This window comes from Hyla sarda, unplaced genomic scaffold (assembly GCF_029499605.1).
Source record: "Hyla sarda isolate aHylSar1 unplaced genomic scaffold, aHylSar1.hap1 scaffold_968, whole genome shotgun sequence".
Taxonomy (NCBI): Eukaryota; Metazoa; Chordata; class Amphibia; order Anura; family Hylidae; genus Hyla; species Hyla sarda.
Genome location: NW_026610998.1, coordinates 41552 through 66282, shown reverse-complemented (window position 1 = coordinate 66282; position 24731 = coordinate 41552). Strand labels below are relative to the sequence as shown.

Here is a 24731-nt window from a genome sequence, read left to right as displayed (position 1 = left end):
GAGTTTACCCAAACCAATGTATGTACACCAAAGTAAATGTCAAGTAGGTTTATAGGTTGTACCCGACCATCACTTCGTCCCTCTGTCTTAGGGGACTGACGTCGAGGCCGACTTATCTTAAGTAAGGGGGGTTTGTGGTGTCCCGGTACCATATTGTATCCAGTACCTAGTGTAGAGGTCCCCAAAGTCAGAGTAACTACGTTCAGGTAGGGTTCCTCGGGTGGGACAGCCCCTGGTCGCCTCTCCTTAAGTCTAACTTTAATGTTAATAAATGTATATATTAATAATTATTTCTATATTTTATAGAAATGTATAGTACTTACCTTGTTCAGCGTCGCAGGACCTTCGGTCATGTGACCATACTAGTAACCTCTATGGTATGTTGCAGGACCTTAGGAGGTCCTTGGGTCACGTGTTACCCAGAAATCTCTGAAAAGGTGATTGACATCCGTTTGGACCAATTAGCGTTAGTCCAGCCCCTGCCCATATAAGGGAGATGCGTCCAATTATCGCTCTCTTGGGTTGCTGCTCTCGTGGATGCCAGACTAACAGGACGGTGCTACGCAACTTTCAAAGACACGCTAGGCCTCAAAACCTACGGCCTCAGCAGAACCAAAAATCGTGAGTCTTACTCTAATTCCTGCTAATACTAGCCTGACTACTGGACCGCAACTAATTCCCCTAAATCCAGTGGAACAGCGCAATAGACTAGAGACTCTTAAAGCTAAAGTCCCAACCATTGTCAATCTCCAAAAGGAAGCTGTATTGATGAGAGAGTGTTATGTTAATAAGGTGTATAGAAAATCTTCAGTAAAGTTAACGCTGTTTGCAGAAGCTTTCCGGTTGTGGACAATCCATTATTACTACCTACCTCAAACCTATTATCATCTACCTCCCTATCGTTCCTGGGAAGGGGGGCGGTAGGAAAAGCTTTATTGAGGAGCCCTCACCCTGGCGTCACAAATAGCAAGGGTTAACAAGCACCCTTTAATACCTGCACAACTACATTCCCCATACCCTACACCCCACAAGCTACCACACTCCTATATACTGCGGAGGACCCCTCTATGTATCAGTCATCACTACTATACACTGCGGAGGACCCCTCCATGTATCAGTCATCACTCCTCTATACTGCGGAGGACCCCTCTATGTATCAGTCATCACTCCTATATACTGCGGAGGACCCCTCTATGTATCAGTCATCACTCCTATATACTGCAGAGGACCCCTCTATGTATCAGTCATCACTACTATATACTGCAGAGGACCCCTCTATGTATCAGTCATCACTACTATATACTGCGGAGGACCCCTCTATGTATCAGTCATCACTCCTATATACTGCAGAGGACCCCTCTATGTATCAGTCATCACTACTATATACTGCAGAGGACCCCTCTATGTATCAGTCATCACTACTATATACTGCGGAGGACCCCTCTATGTATCAGTCATCACTACTATATACTGCAGAGGACTCCTCCGTGTATCAGTTATCACTACTATATACTGCAGAGGACTCCTCCATGTATCAGTCCTCACTACTATATACTGCGGAGGACCCCTCTATGTATCAGTCATCACTCCTATATACTGCAGAGGACCCCTCTATGTATCAGTCATCACTATTATATACTGCAGAGGACCCCTCTATGTATCAGTCATCACTCCTATATACTGCAGAGGACTCCTCTATGTATCAGTTATCACTCCTATATACTGCAGAGGACCCCTCTATGTATCAGTCATCACTACTATATACTGCGGAGGACCCCTCTATGCATCAGTCATCACTACTATATACTGCAGAGGACCCCTCTATGTATCAGTCATCACTACTATATACTGCGGAGGACCCCTCCATGTATCAGTCATCACTCCTCTATACTGCGGAGGACCCCTCTATGTATCAGTCATCACTCCTATATACTGCGGAGGACCCCTCTATGTATCAGTCATCACTCCTATATACTGCAGAGGACCCCTCTATGTATCAGTCATCACTACTATATACTGCAGAGGACCCCTCTATGTATCAGTCATCACTACTATATACTGCGGAGGACCCCTCTATGTATCAGTCATCACTCCTATATACTGCAGAGGACCCCTCTATGTATCAGTCATCACTACTATATACTGCAGAGGACCCCTCTATGTATCAGTCATCACTACTATATACTGCGGAGGACCCCTCTATGTATCAGTCATCACTACTATATACTGCAGAGGACTCCTCCGTGTATCAGTTATCACTACTATATACTGCAGAGGACTCCTCCATGTATCAGTCCTCACTACTATATACTGCGGAGGACCCCTCTATGTATCAGTCATCACTCCTATATACTGCAGAGGACCCCTCTATGTATCAGTCATCACTATTATATACTGCAGAGGACCCCTCTATGTATCAGTCATCACTCCTATATACTGCAGAGGACTCCTCTATGTATCAGTTATCACTCCTATATACTGCAGAGGACCCCTCTATGTATCAGTCATCACTACTATATACTGCGGAGGACCCCTCTATGCATCAGTCATCACTACTATATACTGCAGAGGACCCCTCTATGTATCAGTCATCACTACTATATACTGCGGAGGACCCCTCTATGTATCAGCCATCACTACTATATACTGCAGAGGACCCCTCTACGTATCAGCCATCACTACTATATACTGCGGAGGACCCCTCTATGTATCAGTCATCACTACTATATACTGCAGAGGACTCCTCCATGTATCAGTCATCACTCCTATATACTGCAGAGGACCCCTCTATGTATCAGTCATCACTCCTATATACTGCAGAGGACCCCTCTATGTATCAGTCATCACTCCTATATACTGCAGAGGACCCCTCTATGTATCAGTCATCACTCCTATATACTGCAGAGGACCCCTCTATGCATCAGTCATCACTACTATATACTGCAGAGGACCCCTCTATGTATCAGTCATCACTACTATATACTGCGGAGGACCCCTCTATGTATCAGTCATCACTCCTATATACTGCAGAGGACCCCTCTATGTATCAGTCATCACTCCTATATACTGCAGAGGACCCCTCTATGTATAAAAACTTTTGACATCAACAAAGGTCATAACACTGTAACCCCCAACAATCATTAGAATTAGTGATGTGCACAGTAGTGCTCTTCACTCCTCAGCTCTCAGCGATCTCCGTCCATCTCGGGGTCATAGCGCTGTAACCCCCAACAATCATTAGAATTAGTGATGTGCACAGTAGTGCTCTTCACTCCTCAGCTCTCAGCGATCTCCATCCATCTCGGGGTCATAGCGCTGTAACCCCCAATAATCATTAGAAGGAGTGATGTGCACAGTAGTGCTCTTCACTCCTCAGCTCTCAGCGATCTCCGTCCATCTCGGGGTCATAGCGCTGTAACCCCCAACAATCATTAGAATTAGTGATGTGCACAGTAGTGCTCTTTACTCCTCAGCTCTCAGCGATCTCCGTCCATCTCGTGGTCATAGCGCTGTAACCCCCAACAATCATTAGAAGGAGTGATGTGCACAGTAGTGCTCTTCACTCCTCAGCTCTCAGCGATCTCCGTCTATCTCGTGGTCATAACACTGTAACCCCCAACAATCATTAGAATTAGTGATGTGCACAGTAGTGCTCTTCACTCCTCAGCTCTCAGCGATCTCCGTCCATCTCGGGGTCATAGCGCTGTAACCCCCAATAATCATTAGAATTAGTGATGTGCACAGTAGTGCTCTTTACTCCTCAGCTCTCAGCGATCTCCGTCCATCTCGTGGTCATAGCGCTGTAACCCCCAATAATCATTAGAATTAGTGATGTGCACAGTAGTGCTCTTCACTCCTCAGCTCTCAGCGATCTCCGTCTATCTCAGGGTCATAGCGCTGTAACCCCCAACAATCATTAGAAGGAGTGATGTGCACAGTAGTGCTCTTCACTCCTCAGCTCTCAGCGATCTCCGTCTATCTCAGGGTCATAACACTGTAACCCCCAACAATCATTAGAATTAGTGATGTGCACAGTAGTGCTCTTCACTCCTCAGCTCTCAGCGATCTCCATCCATCTCGGGGTCATAGCGCTGTAACCCCCAACAATCATTAGAATTAGTGATGTGCACAGTAGTGCTCTTCACTCCTCAGCTCTCAGCGATCTCCGTCCATCTCGGGGTCATAGCGCTGTAACCCCCAATAATCATTAGAATTAGTGATGTGCACAGTAGTGCTCTTTACTCCTCAGCTCTCAGCGATCTCCGTCCATCTCGGGGTCATAGCGCTGTAACCCCCAACAATCATTAGAATTAGTGATGTGCACAGTAGTGCTCTTCACTCCTCAGCTCTCAGCGATCTCCGTCCATCTCGGGGTCATAGCGCTGTAACCCCCAATAATCATTAGAATTAGTGATGTGCACAGTAGTGCTCTTCACTCCTCAGCTCTCAGCGATCTCCGTCTATCTCAGGGTCATAGCGCTGTAACCCCCAACAATCATTAGAAGGAGTGATGTGCGCAGTAGTGCTCTTCACTCCTCAGCTCTCAGCGATCTCCGTCTATCTCGGGGTCATAGCGCTGTAACCCCCAACAATCATTAGAAGGAGTGATGTGCACAGTAGTGCTCTTCACTCCTCAGCTCTCAGCGATCTCCGTCCATCTAGGGGTCATAGCGCTGTAACCCCCAACAATCATTAGAATTAGTGATGTGCACAGTAGTGCTCTTCACTCCTCAGCCCTCAGCGATCTCCGTCTATCTCGGGGTCATAGCGCTGTAACCCCCAACAATCATTAGAAGGAGTGATGCGCGCAGTAATGCTCTTCACTCCTCAGCTCTCAGCGATCTCCATCTCGCTTCACACAGACTTGATGGAAGGGAACGAAGCGCACTGCTCGGCACTGTGAAATGAATTACAATGAAGCAGGTCGGGTACTATACACATAAAAAACCTTTATATGTTCTATCATTTCTGTCCCATCATCTGCTGGTGTGAAAATATGTGTGTCACTACAAAGTACAGCCCACCACAGTGTAAGACCCTCCGGACAGTCACAGCCTGGGTGCGGGGGGCTCCAGTGAACACCATGGAGAGTCAGGGGTGAGAGGAGTTCTCCTTTAAGAAGGCTCTGACAATATATCCAAAGCAGAGGGCATCTGTCCTTCACCCCCTCCAGATCACAGACATGAAGATTTCTAGGTCATAGATCCATGTCCCTCATGGCTGCAGCCGATCGATCCCTCTGACATCACTGCACTGAGGATACGGGCCTCCAGGGGTAGACTGAGGGAACAGGAGAGGACATCATGATGTATATACAGGAGAGCTGCCCTATAGGTGGCGCTCCACCACCATCAGAATAAGGACCCCAGCTGTTGTGATACACAACTCCCAGCATGTCATGAACTCATCTGTCCATACAGAAGAGAATAACAGGGGGACATGGAGGGATAATGGCGGTAACACCACCTTCGGTGAAACATAGGTGCAAAACAGGACTAACTGGGCAACATAAAACTCTAAATAAAACAATTAATTAGTAAAACAAAACTGCCACGGTCACATGACAAAAAAAAAGAATTGACAGAACTAAGGTCATGTGATGTAGTCGGGCAATTTAACAAGAGATGTTGAGATGTTGCCAAAGTGACACCCCTATTCTGACATCACTTCCTGCTCTGTACAGACTTCCTGCTCTGAAGCTATTGACTGAAGCTGCGCCGTACAGACTTCCTGCTCTGCAACTATTGGCTGAAGCTGCACTGTACAGACTTCCTGCTCTGTATATTGGCTGAAGCTAAACCGTACAGACTTCCTGCTCTGCATCTATTGGCTGAAGCTGCACCGTACAGACTTCCTGCTCTGTATATTGGCTGAAGCTGAACAGTACAGACTTCCTGCTCTGCATCTATTAGCTGAAGCTGCACCGTACAGACTTCCTGCTCTGTATCTATTGTCTGAAGCTGAACAGTACAGACTTCCTGCTCTGCATCTATTGGCTGAAGCTGCACCGTAGAGACTTCCTGCTCTGTATATTGGCTGAAGCTGCAACGTAGAGACTTCCTGCTCTGCATCTATTGGCTGAAGCTGCACAGTACAGACTTCCTGCTCTGTATCTATTGTCTGAAGCTGAACAGTACAGACTTCCTGCTCTGCATCTATTGGCTGAAGCTGCACCGTACAGACTTCCTGCTCTGTATCTATTGTCTGAAGCTGAACAGTACAGACTTCCTGCTCTGCATCTATTGGCTGAAGCTGCACTGTACAGACTTTCTGCTCTGAAGCTATTGACTGAAGCTGAACAGTACAGACTTCCTGCTCTGCATCTATTGACTGAAGCTGCACCGTACAGACTTTCTGCTCTGAAGCTATTGACTGAAGCTGCACTGTACAGACTTTCTGCTCTGAAGCTATTGACTGAAGCTGCACCGTACAGACTTCCTGCTCTGTGTCTATTGGCTGAAGCTGAACAGTACAGACTTCCTGCTCTGTATATTGGCTGAAGCTGCACCGTACAGACTTCCTGCTCTGTATCTATTGTCTTAAGCTGAACAGTACAGACTTCCTGCTCTGTATCTATTGGCTGAAGCTGCACTGTACAGACTTTCTGCTCTGAAGCTATTGACTGAAGCTGCATCGTACAGACTTCCTGCTCTGAAGCTATTGACTGAAGCTGCACTGTACAGACTTCCTGCTCTGTGTCTATTGGCTGAGGCTGCACCGTACAGACTTTCTGCTCTGTGTCTATTGGCTGAGGCTGCACCGTACAGACTTTCTGCTCTGAAGCCATTGACTGAAGCTGCACCGTACAGACTTTCTGCTCTGAAGCTATTGACTGAAGCTGCATCGTACAGACTTCCTGCTCTGAAGCTATTGACTGAAGCTGCACCGTACAGACTTCCTGCTCTGTGTCTATTGGCTGAAGCTGCACCGTACAGACTTTCTGCTCTGAAGCTATTGACTGAAGCTGCACCGTACAGACTTTCTGCTCTGAAGCTATTGACTGAAGCTGCACCGTACAGACTTTCTGCTCTGAAGCTATTGACTGAAGCTGCACCGTACAGACTTCCTGCTCTGTGTCTATTGGCTGAAGCTGAACAGTACAGACTTCCTGCTCTGTATATTGGCTGAAGCTGCACCGTACAGACTTCCTGCTCTGTATATTGGCTGAAGTTGCACCGTTCCTGCTCTGTCCACCCTCTGCATGTATATTACATTGTTCATCACGAGGGCTCTTTGCTCTTTGCAGATAATTCTCAGTTTTACAGCCCAATCCCGGACAAATCTGCTATAACAGAGAGGAGTGCGCCCAGGAGTAGGCGGAGATTTGGGAATAGATCAGTTACTTTGGCGCACCTGTGGCACAATCTTTTACCTTATTTGGATGCACCATCTTCTTTGCTGGGTAGAACTCGCTCATTTTCGTTTGTTTGTTTGGAGAAACTTCAGTCGCAGTGGATTTTCTTTTTTGTGTTTTTTGTTTCTTAGGTGGATGAAGCTTTTGTAGGACACTGTTGACTCTGACCTCTCTATAGGAGAGAAGGTTCCTCATTACTTTAACGCCCCTCAGTGTAATCCCAAGAACCTGGTCCATAGAATGTAACACTACATAATGCACAATTATATGTCGGTGTGGAAAGTTGGGTGACAGCCCTATTACCCCTATTTTAGCTGTTAAGCATCTGCTATATGAAGGACCCCGCAATCTCGGCTGCGGCACCCCAGAAATCCGGTGCACGGAATGAACTTAGCTCCATGCCGGATGACTGGTGATGCAGGGCGGAGGCGCGCGACGTCATGGCCATGCCCCCTCAATCTAAGTCTATGGGAGGGAGCATGACGGCTGTCACCTCCACCCTGCCCTCTAAACGAATGCCGGGTGCAGCAGGGAGATCACGGGGGTCCTCAGTGGTGGGACCCCCGCAATCACACATGTAAGATGTCTAGGGGCGGAGTACCCCTTTAATACCAGACACATAAAGAGGAGGACAGGGAACATGGTGAGAGACTTCCTTCTAATGTTAGAGTCTCTCCTCACAGACCTGAGGCCATCTCCTCTATTGATCACCTTCCCTTGTTCCTGGCTATCCTAATATTAAAGGATGACCGTGGGACGTGTGATATAGGATCTCGTATGATCGCACTCACCTCATGTGCTTCTCCCGGCACAAAAAATGACGGATTTTATCATCGTCTGGCTTTGTCCACTTTAGATCTTCCAGGTTAACCTCAGCGACAACCGGACTCAAAAACTGTCTGCGAGCTGTAACATAATCGAAGTCGGGAGGAATCTGCTCCTAGAAAGGGAGATCGGGGGTCAGTAAGGAAGAGGAGGAGATACCCGTCCTGTGATGTGTGAGGAGGAGGAGGAGATACCCGTCCTGTGATGTGTGAGGAGGAGGAGGAGGAGATACCCGTCCTGTGATGTGTGAGGAGGAGGAGGAGGAGGAGATACCCGTCCTGTGATGTGTGAGGAGGAGGAGATACCCGTCCTGTGATGTGTGAGGAGGAGGAGATACCCGTCCTGTGATGTGTGAGGAGGAGGAGGAGATACCCGTCCTGTGATGTGTGAGGAGGAAGAGATACCCGTCCTGTGATGTGTGAGGAGGAGGAGATACCCGTCCTGTGATGTGTGAGGAGGAGGAGGAGATACCCGTCCTGTGATGTGTGAGGAGGAGGAGGAGATACCCGTCCTGTGATGTGTGAGGAGGAGGAGATACCCGTCCTGTGATGTGTGAGGAGGAGGAGGAGATACCCGTCCTGTGATGTGTGAGGAGGAGGAGGAGATACCCGTCCTGTGATGTGTGAGGAGGAGGAGGAGGAGATACCCGTCCTGTGATGTGTGAGGAGGAGATACCCGTCCTGTGATGTGTGAGCAGGAGATACCCGTCCTGTGATGTGTGAGGAGGAGGAGATACCCGTCCTGTGATGTGTGAGGAGGAGGAGATACCCGTCCTGTGATGTGTGAGGAGGAGGAGATACCCGTCCTGTGATGTGTGAGGAGGAGGAGATACCCGTCCTGTGATGTGTGAGGAGGAGGAGATACCCGTCCTGTGATGTGTGAGGAGGAAGAGATACCCGTCCTGTGATGTGTGAGGAGGAGGAGGAGGAGATACCCGTCCTGTGATGTGTGAGGAGGAGGAGGAGGAGGAGATACCCGTCCTGTGATGTGTGAGGAGGAGGAGGAGATACCCGTCCTGTGATGTGTGAGGAGGAGGAGGAGGAGATACCCGTCCTGTGATGTGTGAGGAGGAGGAGATACCCGTCCTGTGATGTGAGGAGGAGGAGGAGATACCCGTCCTGTGATGTGTGAGGAGGAGGAGGAGGAGGAGATACCCGTCCTGTGATGTGTGAGGAGGAGGAGATACCCGTCCTGTGATGTGTGAGGAGGAGGAGGAGGAGATACCCGTCCTGTGATGTGTGAGGAGGAGATACCCGTCCTGTGATGTGTGAGGAGGAGGAGGAGATACCCGCCCTGTGATGTGTGAGGAGGAGGAGGAGATACCTGTCCTGTGATGTGCTGAGGAGGAGGAGATACCCGCCCTGTGATGTGTGAGGAGGAGGAGGAGATACCCGTCCTGTGATGTGTGAGGAGGAGGAGGAGATACCCGTCCTGTGATGTGTGAGGAGGAGGAGGAGATACCGTCCCTGTGATGTGTGAGGAGGAGGAGGAGATACCGCCCTGTGATGTGTGAGGAGGAGGAGGAGATACCCGTCCTGTGATGTGTGAGGAGGAGGAGGAGATACCCGTCCTGTGATGTGTGAGGAGGAGGAGGAGATACCCGCCCTGTGATGTGTGAGGAGGAGATACCCGTCCTGTGATGTGTGAGGAGGAGGAGATACCCGTCCTGTGATGTGTGAGGAGGAGGAGGAGATATCGTCCTGTGATGTGTGAGGAGGAGATACCCGTCCTGTGATGTGTGAGGAGGAGGAGGAGATACCCGCCCTGTGAGGTGTGAGGAGGAGATACCCGTCCTGTGATGTGTGAGGAGGAGGAGATACCCGTCCTGTGATGTGTGAGGAGGAGGAGGAGATACCCGTCCTGTGATGTGTGAGGAGGAGGAGGAGGAGATACCCGTCCTGTGATGTGTGAGGAGGAGATACCCGTCCTGTGATGTGTGAGGAGGAGGAGGAGATACCCGTCCTGTGATGTGTGAGGAGGAGGAGGAGATACCCGCCCTGTGATGTGTGAGGAGGAGGAGATACCCGTCCTGTGATGTGTGAGGAGGAGGTGGAGATTCCCGTCCTGTGATGTGTGAGGAGGAGGAGGAGATACCCGTCCTGTGATGTGTTGAGGAGGAGGAGGAGATACCCGTCCTGTGATGTGTGAGGAGGAGGAGATACCCGCCCTGTGATGTGTGAGGAGGAGGTGGAGATTCCCGTCCTGTGATGTGTGAGGAGGAGATACCCCGTCCTGTGATGTGTGAGGAGGAGGAGGAGATACCCGCCCTGTGATGTGTGAGGAGGAGGAGGAGATACCTGTCCTGTGATGTGTGAGGAGGAGGAGATACCCGCCCTGTGATGTGTGAGGAGGAGGAGGAGACACCCGTCCTGTGATGTGTGAGGAGGAGGAGGAGATACCCGTCCTGTGATGTGTGAGGAGGAGGAGATACCCGTCCTGTGATGTGTGAGGAGGAGGAGGAGATACCCGTCCAGTGATGTGTGAGGAGGAGGAGGAGATACCCGCCCTGTGATGTTTGAGGAGGAGGAGGAGATACCCGTCCTGTGATGTGTGAGGAGGAGGAGGAGATACCCGCCCTGTGATGTGTGAGGAGGAGGAGATACCCGTCCTGTGATGTGTGAGGAGGAGGAGATACCCGTCCTGTGATGTGAGGAGGAGGAGGAGGAGATACCCGCCCTGTGATGTGTGAGGAGGAAGAGATACCCGTCCCTGTGATGTGTGAGGAGGAGGAGGAGATACCCGTCCTGTGATGTGTGAGGAGGAGGAGGAGATACCCGTCATGTGATGTGTGAGGAGGAGGAGATACCCGCCCTGTGATGTGTGAGGAGGAGGTGGAGATTCCCGTCCTGTGATGTGTGAGGAGGAGGAGGAGATACCCGTCCCTGTGATGTGTGAGGAGGAGGAGATACCCGTCCTGTGATGTGTGAGGAGGAGAGATAACCGTCCTGTGATGTGTGAGGAGGAGGAGGAGATACCCGTCCTGTGATGTGTGAGGAGGAGGAGATAACCGTCCTGTGATGTGTTGAGGAGGAGGAGATACCCGTCCTGTGATGTGTGAGGAGGAGGAGATACCCGTCCTGTGATGTGTGAGGAGGAGATAACCGTCCTGTGATGTGTGAGGAGGAGGAGGAGATACCCGCCCTGTGATGTGTGAGGAGGAGGAGGAGATACCCGCCCTGTGATGTGTGAGGAGGAGGAGGAGATACCGTCCTGTGATGTGTGAGGAGGAGGAGGAGATACCCGCCCTGTGATGTGTGAGGAGGAGGAGATACCCGTCCTGTGATGTGTGAAGAGGAGGAGATACCTGTCCTGTGATGCGTGAGGAGGAGATACCCGTCCTGTGAGGTGTGAGGAGGAGGAGGAGATACCCGTCCTGTGATGTGTGAGGAGGAGGAGATACCCGCCCTGTGATGTGTGAGGAGGAGAGTGGAGATTCCCGTCCTGTGATGTGTGAGGAGGAGGAGGAGAGATACCCGTCCTGTGATGTGAGGAGGAGGAGGAGATACCCGTCCTGTGATGTGTGAGGAGGAGGAGATACCCGTCCTGTGATGTGTGAGGAGGAGATAACCGTCCTGTGATGTGTGAGGAGGAGGAGGAGATACCCGTCCTGTGATGTGTGAGGAGGAGGAGATAACCGTCCTGTGATGTGTGAGGAGGAGGAGATACCCGTCCTGTGATGTGTGAGGAGGAGGAGATACCTGTCCTGTGATGTGTGAGGAGGAGGAGGAGATAACCGTCCTGTGATGTGTGAGGAGGAGGAGATACCCGTCCTGTGATGTGTGAGGAGGAGGAGATACCCGTCCTGAGATGTGTGAGGAGGAGGAGATACCCGTCCTGTGATGTGTGAGGAGGAGATACCTGTCCTGTGATGTGTGAGGAGGAGATACCCGTCCTGTGATGTGTGAGGAGGAGGAGATACCCGTCCTGTGATGTGTGAGGAGGAGGAGATACCCGTCCTGTGATGTGTGTGGAGGAGGAGATACCTGTCCTGTGATGTGTGAGGAGGAGGAGGAGATACCCGTCCTGTGATGTGTGAGGAGGAGGAGATACCTGTCCTGTGATGTGTGAGGAGGAGGAGGAGATACCCGTCCTGTGATGTGTGAGGAGGAGATACCTGTCCTGTGATGTGTGAGGAGGAGGAGGAGATACCGCCCCTGTGATGTGTGAGGAGGAGGAGGAGATACCCGCCCTGTGATGTGTGAGGAGGAGGAGGAGATACCGTCCTGTGATGTGTGAGGAGGAGGAGGAGATACCCGCCCTGTGATGTGTGAGGAGGAGATACCCGTCCTGTGATGTGTGAGGAGGAGGAGGAGATACCCGCCCTGTGATGTGTGAGGAGGAGGAGGAGATACCGTCCTGTGATGTGTGAGGAGGAGGAGGAGATACCCGCCCTGTGATGTGTGAGGAGGAGGAGATACCCGTCCTGTGATGTATGAGGAGGAGATACCCGTCCTGTGATGTGTGAGGAGGAGATACCCGTCCTGTGATGTGTGAGCAGGAGATACCCGTCCTGTGATGTGTGAGGAGGAGGAGATACCCGTCCTGTGATGTGTGAGGAGGAGGAGATACCCGTCCTGTGATGTGTGAGGAGGAGGAGGAGGAGATACCCGTCCTGTGATGTGTGAGGAGGAGGAGATACCTGTCCTGTGATGTGTGAGGAGGAGGAGGAGATACCCGTCCTGTGATGTGTGAGGAGGAGAGATACCCGTCCTGTGATGTGTGAGGAGGAGGAGGAGGAGATAGGAGATACCCGCCCTGTGATGTGTGAGGAGGAGGAGGAGATACCCGCCCTGTGATGTGTGAGGAGGAGGAGGAGATACCGTCCTGTGATGTGTGAGGAGGAGGAGGAGATACCCGCCCTGTGATGTGTGAGGAGGAGGAGATACCCGTCATGTGATGTGTGAGGAGGAGGAGATACCCGCCCTGTGATGTGTGAGGAGGAGGTGGAGATTTCCGTCCTGTGATGTGTGAGGAGGAGGAGGAGATACCCGTCCTGTGATGTGTGAGGAGGAGGAGATACCCGTCCTGTGATGTGTGAGGAGGAGATAACCGTCCTGTGATGTGTGAGGAGGAGGAGGAGATACCCGTCCTGTGATGTGTGAGGAGGAGGAGATAACCGTCCTGTGATGTGTGAGGAGGAGGAGATACCCGTCCTGTGATGTGTGAGGAGGAGGAGATACCCGTCCTGTGATGTGTGAGGAGGAGATAACCGTCCTGTGATGTGTGAGGAGGAGGAGGAGATACCCGCCCTGTGATGTGTGAGGAGGAGGAGGAGATACCCGCCCTGTGATGTGTGAGGAGGAGGAGGAGATACCGTCCTGTGATGTGTGAGGAGGAGGAGGAGATACCCGCCCTGTGATGTGTGAGGAGGAGGAGATACCCGTCCTGTGATGTGAGAAGAGGAGGAGATACCTGTCCTGTGATGCGTGAGGAGGAGATACCCGTCCTGTGAGGTGTGAGGAGGAGGAGGAGATACCCGTCCTGTGATGTGTGAGGAGGAGGAGATACCCGCCCTGTGATGTGTGAGGAGGAGGTGGAGATTCCCGTCCTGTGATGTGTGAGGAGGAGGAGGAGATACCCGTCCTGTGATGTGAGGAGGAGGAGGAGATACCCGTCCTGTGATGTGTGAGGAGGAGGAGATACCCGTCCTGTGATGTGTGAGGAGGAGATAACCGTCCTGTGATGTGTGAGGAGGAGGAGGAGATACCCGTCCTGTGATGTGTGAGGAGGAGGAGATAACCGTCCTGTGATGTGTGAGGAGGAGGAGATACCCGTCCTGTGATGTGTGAGGAGGAGGAGATACCTGTCCTGTGATGTGTGAGGAGGAGGAGGAGATAACCGTCCTGTGATGTGTGAGGAGGAGGAGATACCCGTCCTGTGATGTGTGAGGAGGAGGAGATACCCGTCCTGAGATGTGTGAGGAGGAGGAGATACCCGTCCTGTGATGTGTGAGGAGGAGATACCTGTCCTGTGATGTGTGAGGAGGAGATACCCGTCCTGTGATGTGTGAGGAGGAGGAGATACCCGTCCTGTGATGTGTGAGGAGGAGGAGATACCCGTCCTGTGATGTGTGTGGAGGAGGAGATACCTGTCCTGTGATGTGTGAGGAGGAGGAGGAGATACCCGTCCTGTGATGTGTGAGGAGGAGGAGATACCTGTCCTGTGATGTGTGAGGAGGAGGAGGAGATACCCGTCCTGTGATGTGTGAGGAGGAGATACCTGTCCTGTGATGTGTGAGGAGGAGGAGGAGATACCCGCCCTGTGATGTGTGAGGAGGAGGAGGAGATACCCGCCCTGTGATGTGTGAGGAGGAGGAGGAGATACCGTCCTGTGATGTGTGAGGAGGAGGAGGAGATACCCGCCCTGTGATGTGTGAGGAGGAGATACCCGTCCTGTGATGTGTGAGGAGGAGGAGGAGATACCCGCCCTGTGATGTGTGAGGAGGAGGAGGAGATACCGTCCTGTGATGTGTGAGGAGGAGGAGGAGATACCCGCCCTGTGATGTGTGAGGAGGAGGAGATACCCGTCCTGTGATGTATGAGGAGGAGATACCCGTCCTGTGATGTGTGAGGAGGAGATACCCGTCCTGTGATGTGTGAGCAGGAGATACCCGTCCTGTGATGTGTGAGGAGGAGGAGATACCCGTCCTGTGATGTGTGAGGAGGAGGAGATACCCGTCCTGTGATGTGTGAGGAGGAGGAGGAGGAGATACCCGTCCTGTGATGTGTGAGGAGGAGGAGATACCTGTCCTGTGATGTGTGAGGAGGAGGAGGAGATACCCGTCCTGTGATGTGTGAGGAGGAGATACCCGTCCTGTGATGTGTGAGGAGGAGGAGGAGGAGATACCCGCCCTGTGATGTGTGAGGAGGAGGAGGAGATACCCGCCCTGTGATGTGTGAGGAGGAGGAGGAGATACCGTCCTGTGATGTGTGAGGAGGAGGAGGAGATACCCGCCCTGTGATGTGTGAGGAGGAGGAGATACCCGTCCTGTGATGTGTGAGGAGGAGATACCTGTCCTGTGATGTGTGAGGAGGAGGAGGAGATACCCGTCCTGTGATGTGTGAGGAGGAGATACCCGTCCTGTGATGTGTGAGGAGGAGGAGGAGATACCCGTCCTGTGATGTGTGAGGAGGAGGAGATACCTGTCCTGTGATGTGTGAGGAGGAGGAGGAGATACCCGTCCTGTGATGTGTGAGGAGGAGATACCCGTCCTGTGATGTGTGAGGAGGAGGAGGAGATACCCGTCCTGTGATGTGTGAGGAGGAGGAGGAGATACCCGTCCTGTGATGTGTGAGGAGGAGATACCCGCCCTGTGATGTTTGAGGAGGATGAGGAGATACCCGTCCTGTGATGTGTGAGGAGGAGGAGGAGATACCCGTCCTGTGATGTGTGAGGAGGAGGAGGAGATACCCGCCCTGTGATGTGTGAGGAGGAGGAGGAGATACCTGCCCTGTGATGTGTGAGGAGGAGGAGGCGATACCCGCCCTGTGATGTGTGAGGAGGAGGAGGAGATACCCGTCCTGTGATGTGTGAGGAGGAGGAGATACCCGTCCTGTGATGTGTGAGGAGGAGGAGGAGATACCCGCCCTGTGATGTGTGAGGAGGAGGAGGAGATACCGTCCTGTGATGTGTGAGGAGGAGGAGGAGATACCCGTCCTGTGATGTTTGAGGAGGAGGAGGAGATACCCTCCCTGTGATGTGTGAGGAGGAGGAGATACCCGTCCTGTGATGTGTGAGGAGGAGGAGATACCCGCCCTGTGATGTTTGAGGAGGAGGAGGAGATACCCGTCCTGTGATGTGTGAGGAGGAGGAGGAGATACCCGTCCTGTGATGTGTGAGGAGGAGATACCCGCCCTGTGATGTGTGAGGAGGAGGAGGAGATACCTGCCCTGTGATGTGTGAGGAGGAGGAGGAGATACCCGCCCTGTGATGTGTGAGGAGGAGGAGGAGATACCCGTCCTGTGATGTGTGAGGAGGAGGAGGAGATACCCGCCCTGTGATGTGTGAGGAGGAGGAGGAGATACCGTCCTGTGATGTGTGAGGAGGAGGAGGAGATACCCGTCCTGTGATGTTTGAGGAGGAGGAGGAGATACCCGTCCTGTGATGTGTGAGGAGGAGGAGGAGATACCCGTCCTGTGATGTGTGAGGAGGAGATACCCGTCCTGTGATGTGTGAGGAGGAGGAGGAGATACCCGTCCTGTGATGTGTGAGGAGGAGGAGGAGATACCCGCCCTGTGATGTGTGAGGAGGAGGAGATACCCGTCCTGTGATGTGTGAGGAGGAGGAGGAGATACCCGTCCTGTGATGTGTGAGGAGGAGAAGGAGATACCCGTCCTGTGATGTCTGAGGAGGAGGAGGAGATACCCGTCCTGTGATGTGTGAGGAGGAGGAGATAACCGTCCTGTGATGTGTGAGGAGGAGGAGATACCCGTCCTGTGATGTGTGAGGAGGAGGAGATACCCGTCCTGTGATGTGTGAGGAGGAGGAGGAGATACCCGCCCTGTGATGAATTCTCACCTGGGATTTAACCCTCACAATTCCTTCAATGCTCTTGTATTCCCGAATCATCTTCAAGGCTTTCTTTCTCCCCAGACCTTTGATCTTACTGGTGTAGTCACATCCCAGGAGGATGCACAGGTCAACAAACTGTAAAGGGAATGAAGCAGCAGAATGAACGTGCTCAGCGCTGACCCCTCATACACACTTATCATGAGGACTGGTCGTCTACATAAAAGCATCGTCCAGTGCATCAACATTACTCACACAACAGTCTGGACTTATACTACACATGCACTCTCAGCCTGTCTGTGCATGTATGTTAATGGGGGTGGTGTCAGCTGTAGACATGGAAGGTAGTTTTTTGTCTCTATTGGGGAGTGATGTGTATGGAATGTCAGTGATAGCGCCTCCAAGTGACCAGTGTTCACGGTGCAGCTGTCTGCAGGGCATGGACACTTTATCACATGACCTGCTCAGAAGAGAAGGAATCAGTCACTCACCTGTTCTCTACTCAGAAGTGAAGGAATCGGTCACTCACCTGTTCTCTACTCAGAAGTGAAGGAATCGGTCACTCACCTGTTCTCTGCTCAGAAGAGAAGGAATCAGTCACTCATCTGTTCTCTACTCAGAAGTGAAGGAATCGGTCACTCACCTGTTCTCTGCTTAGAAGAGAAGGAATCAGTCACTCACCTGTTCTCTACTCAGAAGTGAAGGAATCGGTCACTCACCTGTTCTCTGCTCAGAAGAGAAGGAATCGGTCACTCACCTGTTCTCTACTCAGAAGAGAAGGAATTGGTCACTCACCTGTTCTCTACTCAGAAGTGAAGGAATCGGTCACTCACCTGTTCTCTGCTCAGAAGAGAAGGAATCGGTCACTCACCTGTTCTCTGTTCAGAAGTGAAGGAATCAGTCACTCACCTGTTCTCTGCTCAGAAGAGAAGGAATCAGTCACTCACCTGTTCTCTGCTCAGAAGAGAAGGAATCAGTCACTCACCTGTTCTCTACTCAGAAGTGAAGGAATCAGTCACTCACCTGTTCTCTGCTCAGAAGAGAAGGAATCGGTCACTCACCTGTTCTCTGCTCAGAAGTGAAGGAATCAGTCACTCACCTGTTCTCTGCTCAGAAGTGAAGGAATCAGTCACTCACCTGTTCTCTGCTCAGAAGAGAAGGAATGAGTCACTCACCTGTTCTCTACTCAGAAGTGAAGGAATCAGTAACTCACCTGTTCTCTGCTCAGAAGTGAAGGAATCAGTCACTCACCTGTTCTCTGCTCAGAAGTGAAGGAATCAGTCACTGACCTGTTCTCTGCTCAGAAGTGAAGGAATCGGTCACTCACCTGTTCTCTGCTCAGAAGAGAAGGAATCGGTCACTCACCTGTTCTCTGCTCAGAAGAGAAGGAATCTGTCACTCACCTGTTCTCTGCTCAGAAGAGAAGGAATCGGTCACTCAGCTGTTCTCTGCTCAGAAGTGAAGGAATCGGTCACTCACCTGTTCTCTGCTCAGAAGAGAAGGAATCGGTCACTCACCTGTTCTCTGCTCAGAAGAAAAGGAATCGGTCACTCACCTGTTCTCTTCTCAGAAGAGAAGGAATCGGTCACTCACCTGTTCTCTGCTCAGAAGAGAAGGAATCGGTCACTCACCTGTTCTCTGCTCAGAAGAGAAGGAATCGGTCACTCACCTGTTCTCTGCTCAGAAGAGAAGGAATCAGTCAGTCACTCACCTGTTCTCTACTCAGAAGAGAAGGAATCGGTCACTCACCTGTTCTCTGCTCAGAAGAGAAGGAATCTGTCACTCACCTGTTCTCTGCTCAGAAGAGAAGGAATCGGTCACTCAGCTGTTCTCTGCTCAGAAGTGAAGGAATCGGTCACTCACCTGTTCTCTGCTCAGAAGAGAAGGAATCGGTCACTCACCTGTTCTCTGCTCAGAAGAGAAGGAATCGGTCACTCACCTGTTCTCTGCTCAGAAGAAAAGGAATCGGTCACTCACCTGTTCTCTTCTCAGAAGAGAAGGAATCGGTCACTCACCTGTTCTCTGCTCAGAATAGAAGGAATCAGTCAGTCACTCACCTGTTCTCTACTCAGAAGAGAAGGAATCAGTCACTCACCTGTTCCCTACTCAGAAGAGAAGGAATCGGTCACTCACCTGTTCTCTACTCAGAATAGAAGAAATCGGTCACTCACCTGTTCTCTACTCAGAAGAGAAGGAATCGGTCACTCACCTGTTCTCTGCTCAGAAGAGAAGGAATCTGTCACTCACCTGTTCTCTACTCAGAAGAAAAGGAATCGGTCACTCACCTGTTCTCTACTCAGAAGAAAAGGAATCGGTCACTCACCTGTTCTCTGCTCAGAAGAGAAGGAATCGGTCACTCGCCTGTTCTCTACTCAGAAGAGAAGGAATCGGTCACTCACCTGTTCTCTACTCAGAAGAGAAGGAAATCGGTCACTCACCTGTTCTCTACTCAGAAGAGAAGGAATCGGTCACTCACCTGTTCTCTGCTCAGAAGAGAAGGAATTGGTCACTCACCTGTTCTCTACTCAGAAGAGAAGGATTCGGTCACTTACCTGTTCTCTACTCAGAAGAGAAGGATTCGGTCACTTACCTGTTCTCTACTCAGAAGAGAAGGATTCGGTCACTCACCTGTTCTCTACTCAGAAGAGAAGGATTCGGTCACTAACCTGTTCTCTGCTCAGAAGTGAAGGAATCAGTCACTCACCTGTTCTCTGCTCAGAAGAGAAGGAATCAGTCACTCACCTGTTCTCTACTCAGAAGAGAAGGAATCGGTCACTCACCTGTTCTCTACTCAGAAGAGAAGGAAATCGGTCACTCACCTGTTCTCTACTCAGAAGAGAAGGAATCGGTCACTCACCTGTTCTCTGCTCAGAAGAGAAGGAATTGGTCACTCACCTGTTCTCTACTCAGAAGAGAAGGATTCGGTCACTTACCTGTTCTCTACTCAGAAGAGAAGGATTCGGTCACTTACCTGTTCTCTACTCAGAAGAGAAGGATTCGGTCACTCACCTGTTCTCTGCTCAGAAGTGAAGGAATCAGTCACTCACCTGTTCTCTGCTCAGAAGTGAAGGAATCAGTCACTCACCTGTTCTCTGCTCAGAAGAGAAGGAATCAGTCACTCACCTGTTCTCTACTCAGAAGTGAAGGAATCAGTCACTCACCTGTTCTCTGCTCAGAAGTGAAGGAATCAGTCACTCACCTGTTCTCTGCTCAGAAGTGAAGGAATCAGTCACTGACCTGTTCTCTGCTCAGAAGTGAAGGAATCGGTCACTCACCTGTTCTCTGCTCAGAAGAGAAGGAATCGGTCACTCACCTGTTCTCTGCTCAGAAGAGAAGGAATCTGTCACTCACCTGTTCTCTGCTCAGAAGAGAAGGAATCGGTCACTCAGCTGTTCTCTGCTCAGAAGTGAAGGAATCGGTCACTCACCTGTTCTCTGCTCAGAAGAGAAGGAATCGGTCACTCACCTGTTCTCTGCTCAGAAGAGAAGGAATCGGTCACTCACCTGTTCTCTGCTCAGAAGAAAAGGAATCGGTCACTCACCTGTTCTCTGCTCAGAATAGAAGGAATCAGTCAGTCACTCACCTGTTCTCTACTCAGAAGAGAAGGAATCAGTCACTCACCTGTTCCCTACTCAGAAGAGAAGGAATCGGTCACTCACCTGTTCTCTACTCAGAATAGAAGAAATCGGTCACTCACCTGTTTTCTACTCAGAAGAGAAGGAATCGGTCACTCACCTGTTCTCTGCTCAGAAGAGAAGGAATCTGTCACTCACCTGTTCTCTACTCAGAAGAAAAGGAATCGGTCACTCACCTGTTCTCTACTCAGAAGAGAAGGAATCGGTCACTCACCTGTTCTCTACTCAGAAGAGAAGGAATCGGTCACTCACCTGTTCTCTACTCAGAAGAGAAGGAAATCGGTCACTCACCTGTTCTCTACTCAGAAGAGAAGGAATCGGTCACTCACCTGTTCTCTGCTCAGAAGAGAAGGAATCGGTCACTCACCTGTTCTCTGCTCAGAAGAAAAGGAATCGGTCACTCACCTGTTCTCTGCTCAGAATAGAAGGAATCAGTCAGTCACTCACCTGTTCTCTACTCAGAAGAGAAGGAATCAGTCACTCACCTGTTCCCTACTCAGAAGAGAAGGAATCGGTCACTCACCTGTTCTCTACTCAGAATAGAAGAAATCGGTCACTCACCTGTTCTCTACTCAGAAGAGAAGGAATCGGTCACTCACCTGTTCTCTGCTCAGAAGAGAAGGAATCTGTCACTCACCTGTTCTCTACTCAGAAGAAAAGGAATCGGTCACTCACCTGTTCTCTACTCAGAAGAGAAGGAATCGGTCACTCACCTGTTCTCTACTCAGAAGAGAAGGAATCGGTCACTCACCTGTTCTCTACTCAGAAGAGAAGGAAATCGGTCACTCACCTGTTCTCTACTCAGAAGAGAAGGAATCGGTCACTCACCTGTTCTCTGCTCAGAAGAGAAGGAATTGGTCACTCACCTGTTCTCTACTCAGAAGAGAAGGATTCGGTCACTTACCTGTTCTCTACTCAGAAGAGAAGGAATTGGTCACTCACCTGTTCTCTACTCAGAAGAGAAGGATTCGGTCACTTACCTGTTCTCTACTCAGAAGAGAAGGATTCGGTCACTTACCTGTTCTCTACTCAGAAGAGAAGGATTCGGTCACTCACCTGTTCTCTACTCAGAAGAGAAGGATTCGGTCACTAACCTGTTCTCTACTCAGAAGAGAAGGAATCGGTCACTCACCTGTTCTCTACTCAGAAGAGAAGGAATCGGTCACTCACCTGTTCTCTGCTCAGGTTCAGCTGCTTCCAAATTTCATCCAAATTATATTCTTGAACTTTTCTGAAGAAACAAACACAAAAGATATAAAGTGTGTGAAGTGTAGAATTCCCGCCATCCTGGAGCTACGCCCACTATTCAGCCCACTGGGGTTGTCTCTCTAAATGTCACATGATCCTACACTACTTCCTGGCCTCCAATGGTGTCAGTCTCCACTGCACCTCTCACATTGTATTCCTAAGTCACAATACTCAGAAATAGGGCTGCGGGCCCCTCTGATATATGGGGGTTCTGCAGAGCACTTTCTTCTACAAGTCACAGCATGGCGGCAGCAGCTGCATGAAAAGGATTTATCACTGCCCCCCTGGGCACAGGCCGGTGCCCCCCACAGCACATACTGTACCCACATCCACCCATCACGTCACCTACATCTTCTTCTCGGCCTTTAGGTTCCGGATGAGGCGGTGGCAGCTGAATGGCAGAGCATCCATGTCCTCGGTCACTGCCCCCCATGCCACATTCTTCAGCACCAGATGGGCGCAGGTGGCTTCTGCTTCACTGGGAGCCTGGAGGGTAGAATCAAAGGCATTGGTGCGGGACAGGGGTGTAAAGTATCATGTGTCTGGGGTTTTATAACTAAACCAAATGCCAAAAAGACAAGGGAGGCTGGGTTCACACCACGTTTTTCAAATACGGTAACCGTATACGGTTTTCCGCAAAAAAACGTATACGACCGTATCCGAAACCGTATGCATAGAGAATGCATTATTCCAAATGTTGTGTACGGTTGCATCCGTTTTGCTTCGGATACGATTTTGCCGATTTTTCAACCGTAGGCAAAAACGCTGTCGACCACATTTTTGCCTCCGGTTGTAAAACCGTATCCGAACCGTATGCGGTTCTTTTAACATTGTTGTCTATGAGAACCGTACACAGAATTTCAGAATACGGTTGCACACGGTTTTTCTAATCCGTTTTTGGAGTTGGAACATGCGCAGATCTTTCTAGAATTCATCCCAGACATCCCACTCCCACATCCTTTGGAATTTTAATAGAACAATAGTAACTTTATTAAATTGCTGGAAAACTAATTCCAACAAAAGAGCAAAACTGTTGGCAAAAACGGATGCAAATGGATAGAACCGTACATACGTTTTGGAACCGTATACGGGGAAAAACCGTATACGTTTTAATTTGGAGTCATACGGTTGTATACGGTTGCATATGGTTTTTGCCATACGTTTTTTAGCGTATACTCTAACCGTATTTGAAAAACGTGGTGTGAACCCAGCCGACCAATGTCCCAGTTGCCACTAGTCAAAAATAAATCATAACTTTTCCTATGGTCTTAAGGGGGTATTCCAGCACTTAAAAGCTATCCTTATACACAGGATAAAGTTTGTGACGGTGGGGGAGGAAGTCGCCCTCTTGGATCCGCTCTGTCACCCACTGTCTGTCCTCTGTCCTATATCTGTTACTGATTGATTTACTGACTAAAGCGACACTGAAGCAAGAATGAATCACTGGTGAGTGCCCTGCTTATTCCATTTCATTGGACAGTGTGCAGGTACAATACTAACAATGAGAGAGGACTACACAACTTCCTGTCAGGAGAGAATCTAGGAAAAACATGCTGACACCAGTACAATCAGTGGTAACTTTATATTGGTAAGTTATATATATACAGTGGTCCCTCAACATACGAGGGTAATCCGTTCCAAATGGACCATCGTTTGTTGAAACCATCGTATGTTGAGGGATTCGTGCAATGTAAAGTATAGGACAGTGGTCTACGACCTGCGGACCTCCAGATGTTGCAAAACTACAACACCCAGCATGCCCGGACAGCCAACGGCTGTCCGGGCATGCTGGGTGTAGTAGTTTTGCAACATCTGGAGGTCCGCAGGTTGAAGACCACTGGTATTGGAGGTTATACTCACGTGTCCCCGCCGCTCCGGACCGTCACCGTTCGTCACCGCTGCCCGGGATGTCGCCTTCCATCGCTGTCGCTGCGTCCCCGAGGTGTCCCCGACGCTCCGGCAAGGCCTCTGCTTCCCCGGGATCCTCGCTCTCCGTCGCCGCCATCACGTCGCTACGCACGCCACTCCTATTGGATGACGGGACGGTGTGCGCGCGACGTGATGACGACAATGGAGAGCGCCGACAATGCAGGGGATCCCGAAGAGGACGCGCCGGAGCCCCGAGGACAGGTAAGTGATCGTCAGCGGAACACACGGGGCACGGTAAACGGCTATTCGGCGGCAGCTGAAGCAGTCTGTGCTGAGGGATAGCCGTTTATGCGATGGCCCCGACATACAAAAGCATCGTGTGTTGATGCTGCCTCTGAGAGACCATCGTATGTTGAAATGATCGTATGTCGGCGCCATCGTAGGTCAGGGGGTCACTGTATATATTTGGGTGGTATATTTTTTTTATGTCCCTTTAAAGCCATGTGTTATAATGATCCTCTATATACACTTATTGGGAAGGCGTTCTATCTATATATATTATACAAGACCTTCCTAAGCTCTAGATCCTGTACCAAGCCATGTGAGACCATATTGTGTTACAGAGTATATTAAAACCCAGTAAACAGCCCCTTTAACGTGGGCAATGGCCAGGTGAGGTCACATGACTGGAGCCAAAGTAAAGGGGAGGAGAGAAGAACCCTGGTGAATATGGTGCAGATTTTGGGAGCTGTATGCACAATTTAAGTAACACAAAACCTACTTGGGGAATAAATCCCCTCAGGGTTAACCCAGACTAAAGAACCCCCATAAAATATAACTTTTAATTATGCTCATTAAAATAATTTTCAACTTGATGTGTTGCACATTTATTGCCACTAGATGGCAATAAACATTAATCCTCTCTTCTAAAGGTTTTCGCCATTCTGAATGGCTTTCTCAAAGAAATGAGGCGCCTCATTTCTTTGAGAAAGCCATTCAGAATGGCGAAAACCTTTAGAAGAGAGGATTAACGTTTTAATAGCACACTGTACCAGTGACCTTTCTAGGTAGTACACCGAGTGTCCGAGCTGCAGCAGGGCACTGGAGTACACTAGATAGTGATGATAAAATAGTAATCTGCATGACAGACACTTCGTGATCCCATTAGAGAGGAATTAACTGGATACAGTGTTGATAATTTTAAACACCACTGCCATCTAGTGGCAATAAATGTGCAACACACCAAGTTGAAAATTATTTTAATGAGCATAATTAAAAGTTATATTTTATGG

At 50.2% G+C, this 24731-nt stretch overlaps 1 protein-coding gene across 1 annotated transcript in view; it reads right to left on the bottom strand.

The window, feature by feature from the left end:
• Window positions 1–4929: 4929 nt before the first annotated feature.
• Window positions 4930–24731, bottom strand: part of LOC130351308 (flap endonuclease 1-like) — a 44146-nt gene continuing 24344 nt past the window's right edge. The window contains exons 6-11 of the mRNA XM_056554915.1: window positions 21920–22056; window positions 21493–21553; window positions 16697–16825; window positions 8146–8294; window positions 7373–7526; window positions 4930–5280 (exon numbers count right to left, since the gene is read on the bottom strand). Coding sequence (XP_056410890.1) covers window positions 5215–5280; window positions 7373–7526; window positions 8146–8294; window positions 16697–16825; window positions 21493–21553; window positions 21920–22056 — 696 coding nt within the window. The 3' untranslated portion in view covers window positions 4930–5214. The remainder of the gene's footprint in view (window positions 5281–7372; window positions 7527–8145; window positions 8295–16696; window positions 16826–21492; window positions 21554–21919; window positions 22057–24731) is intronic.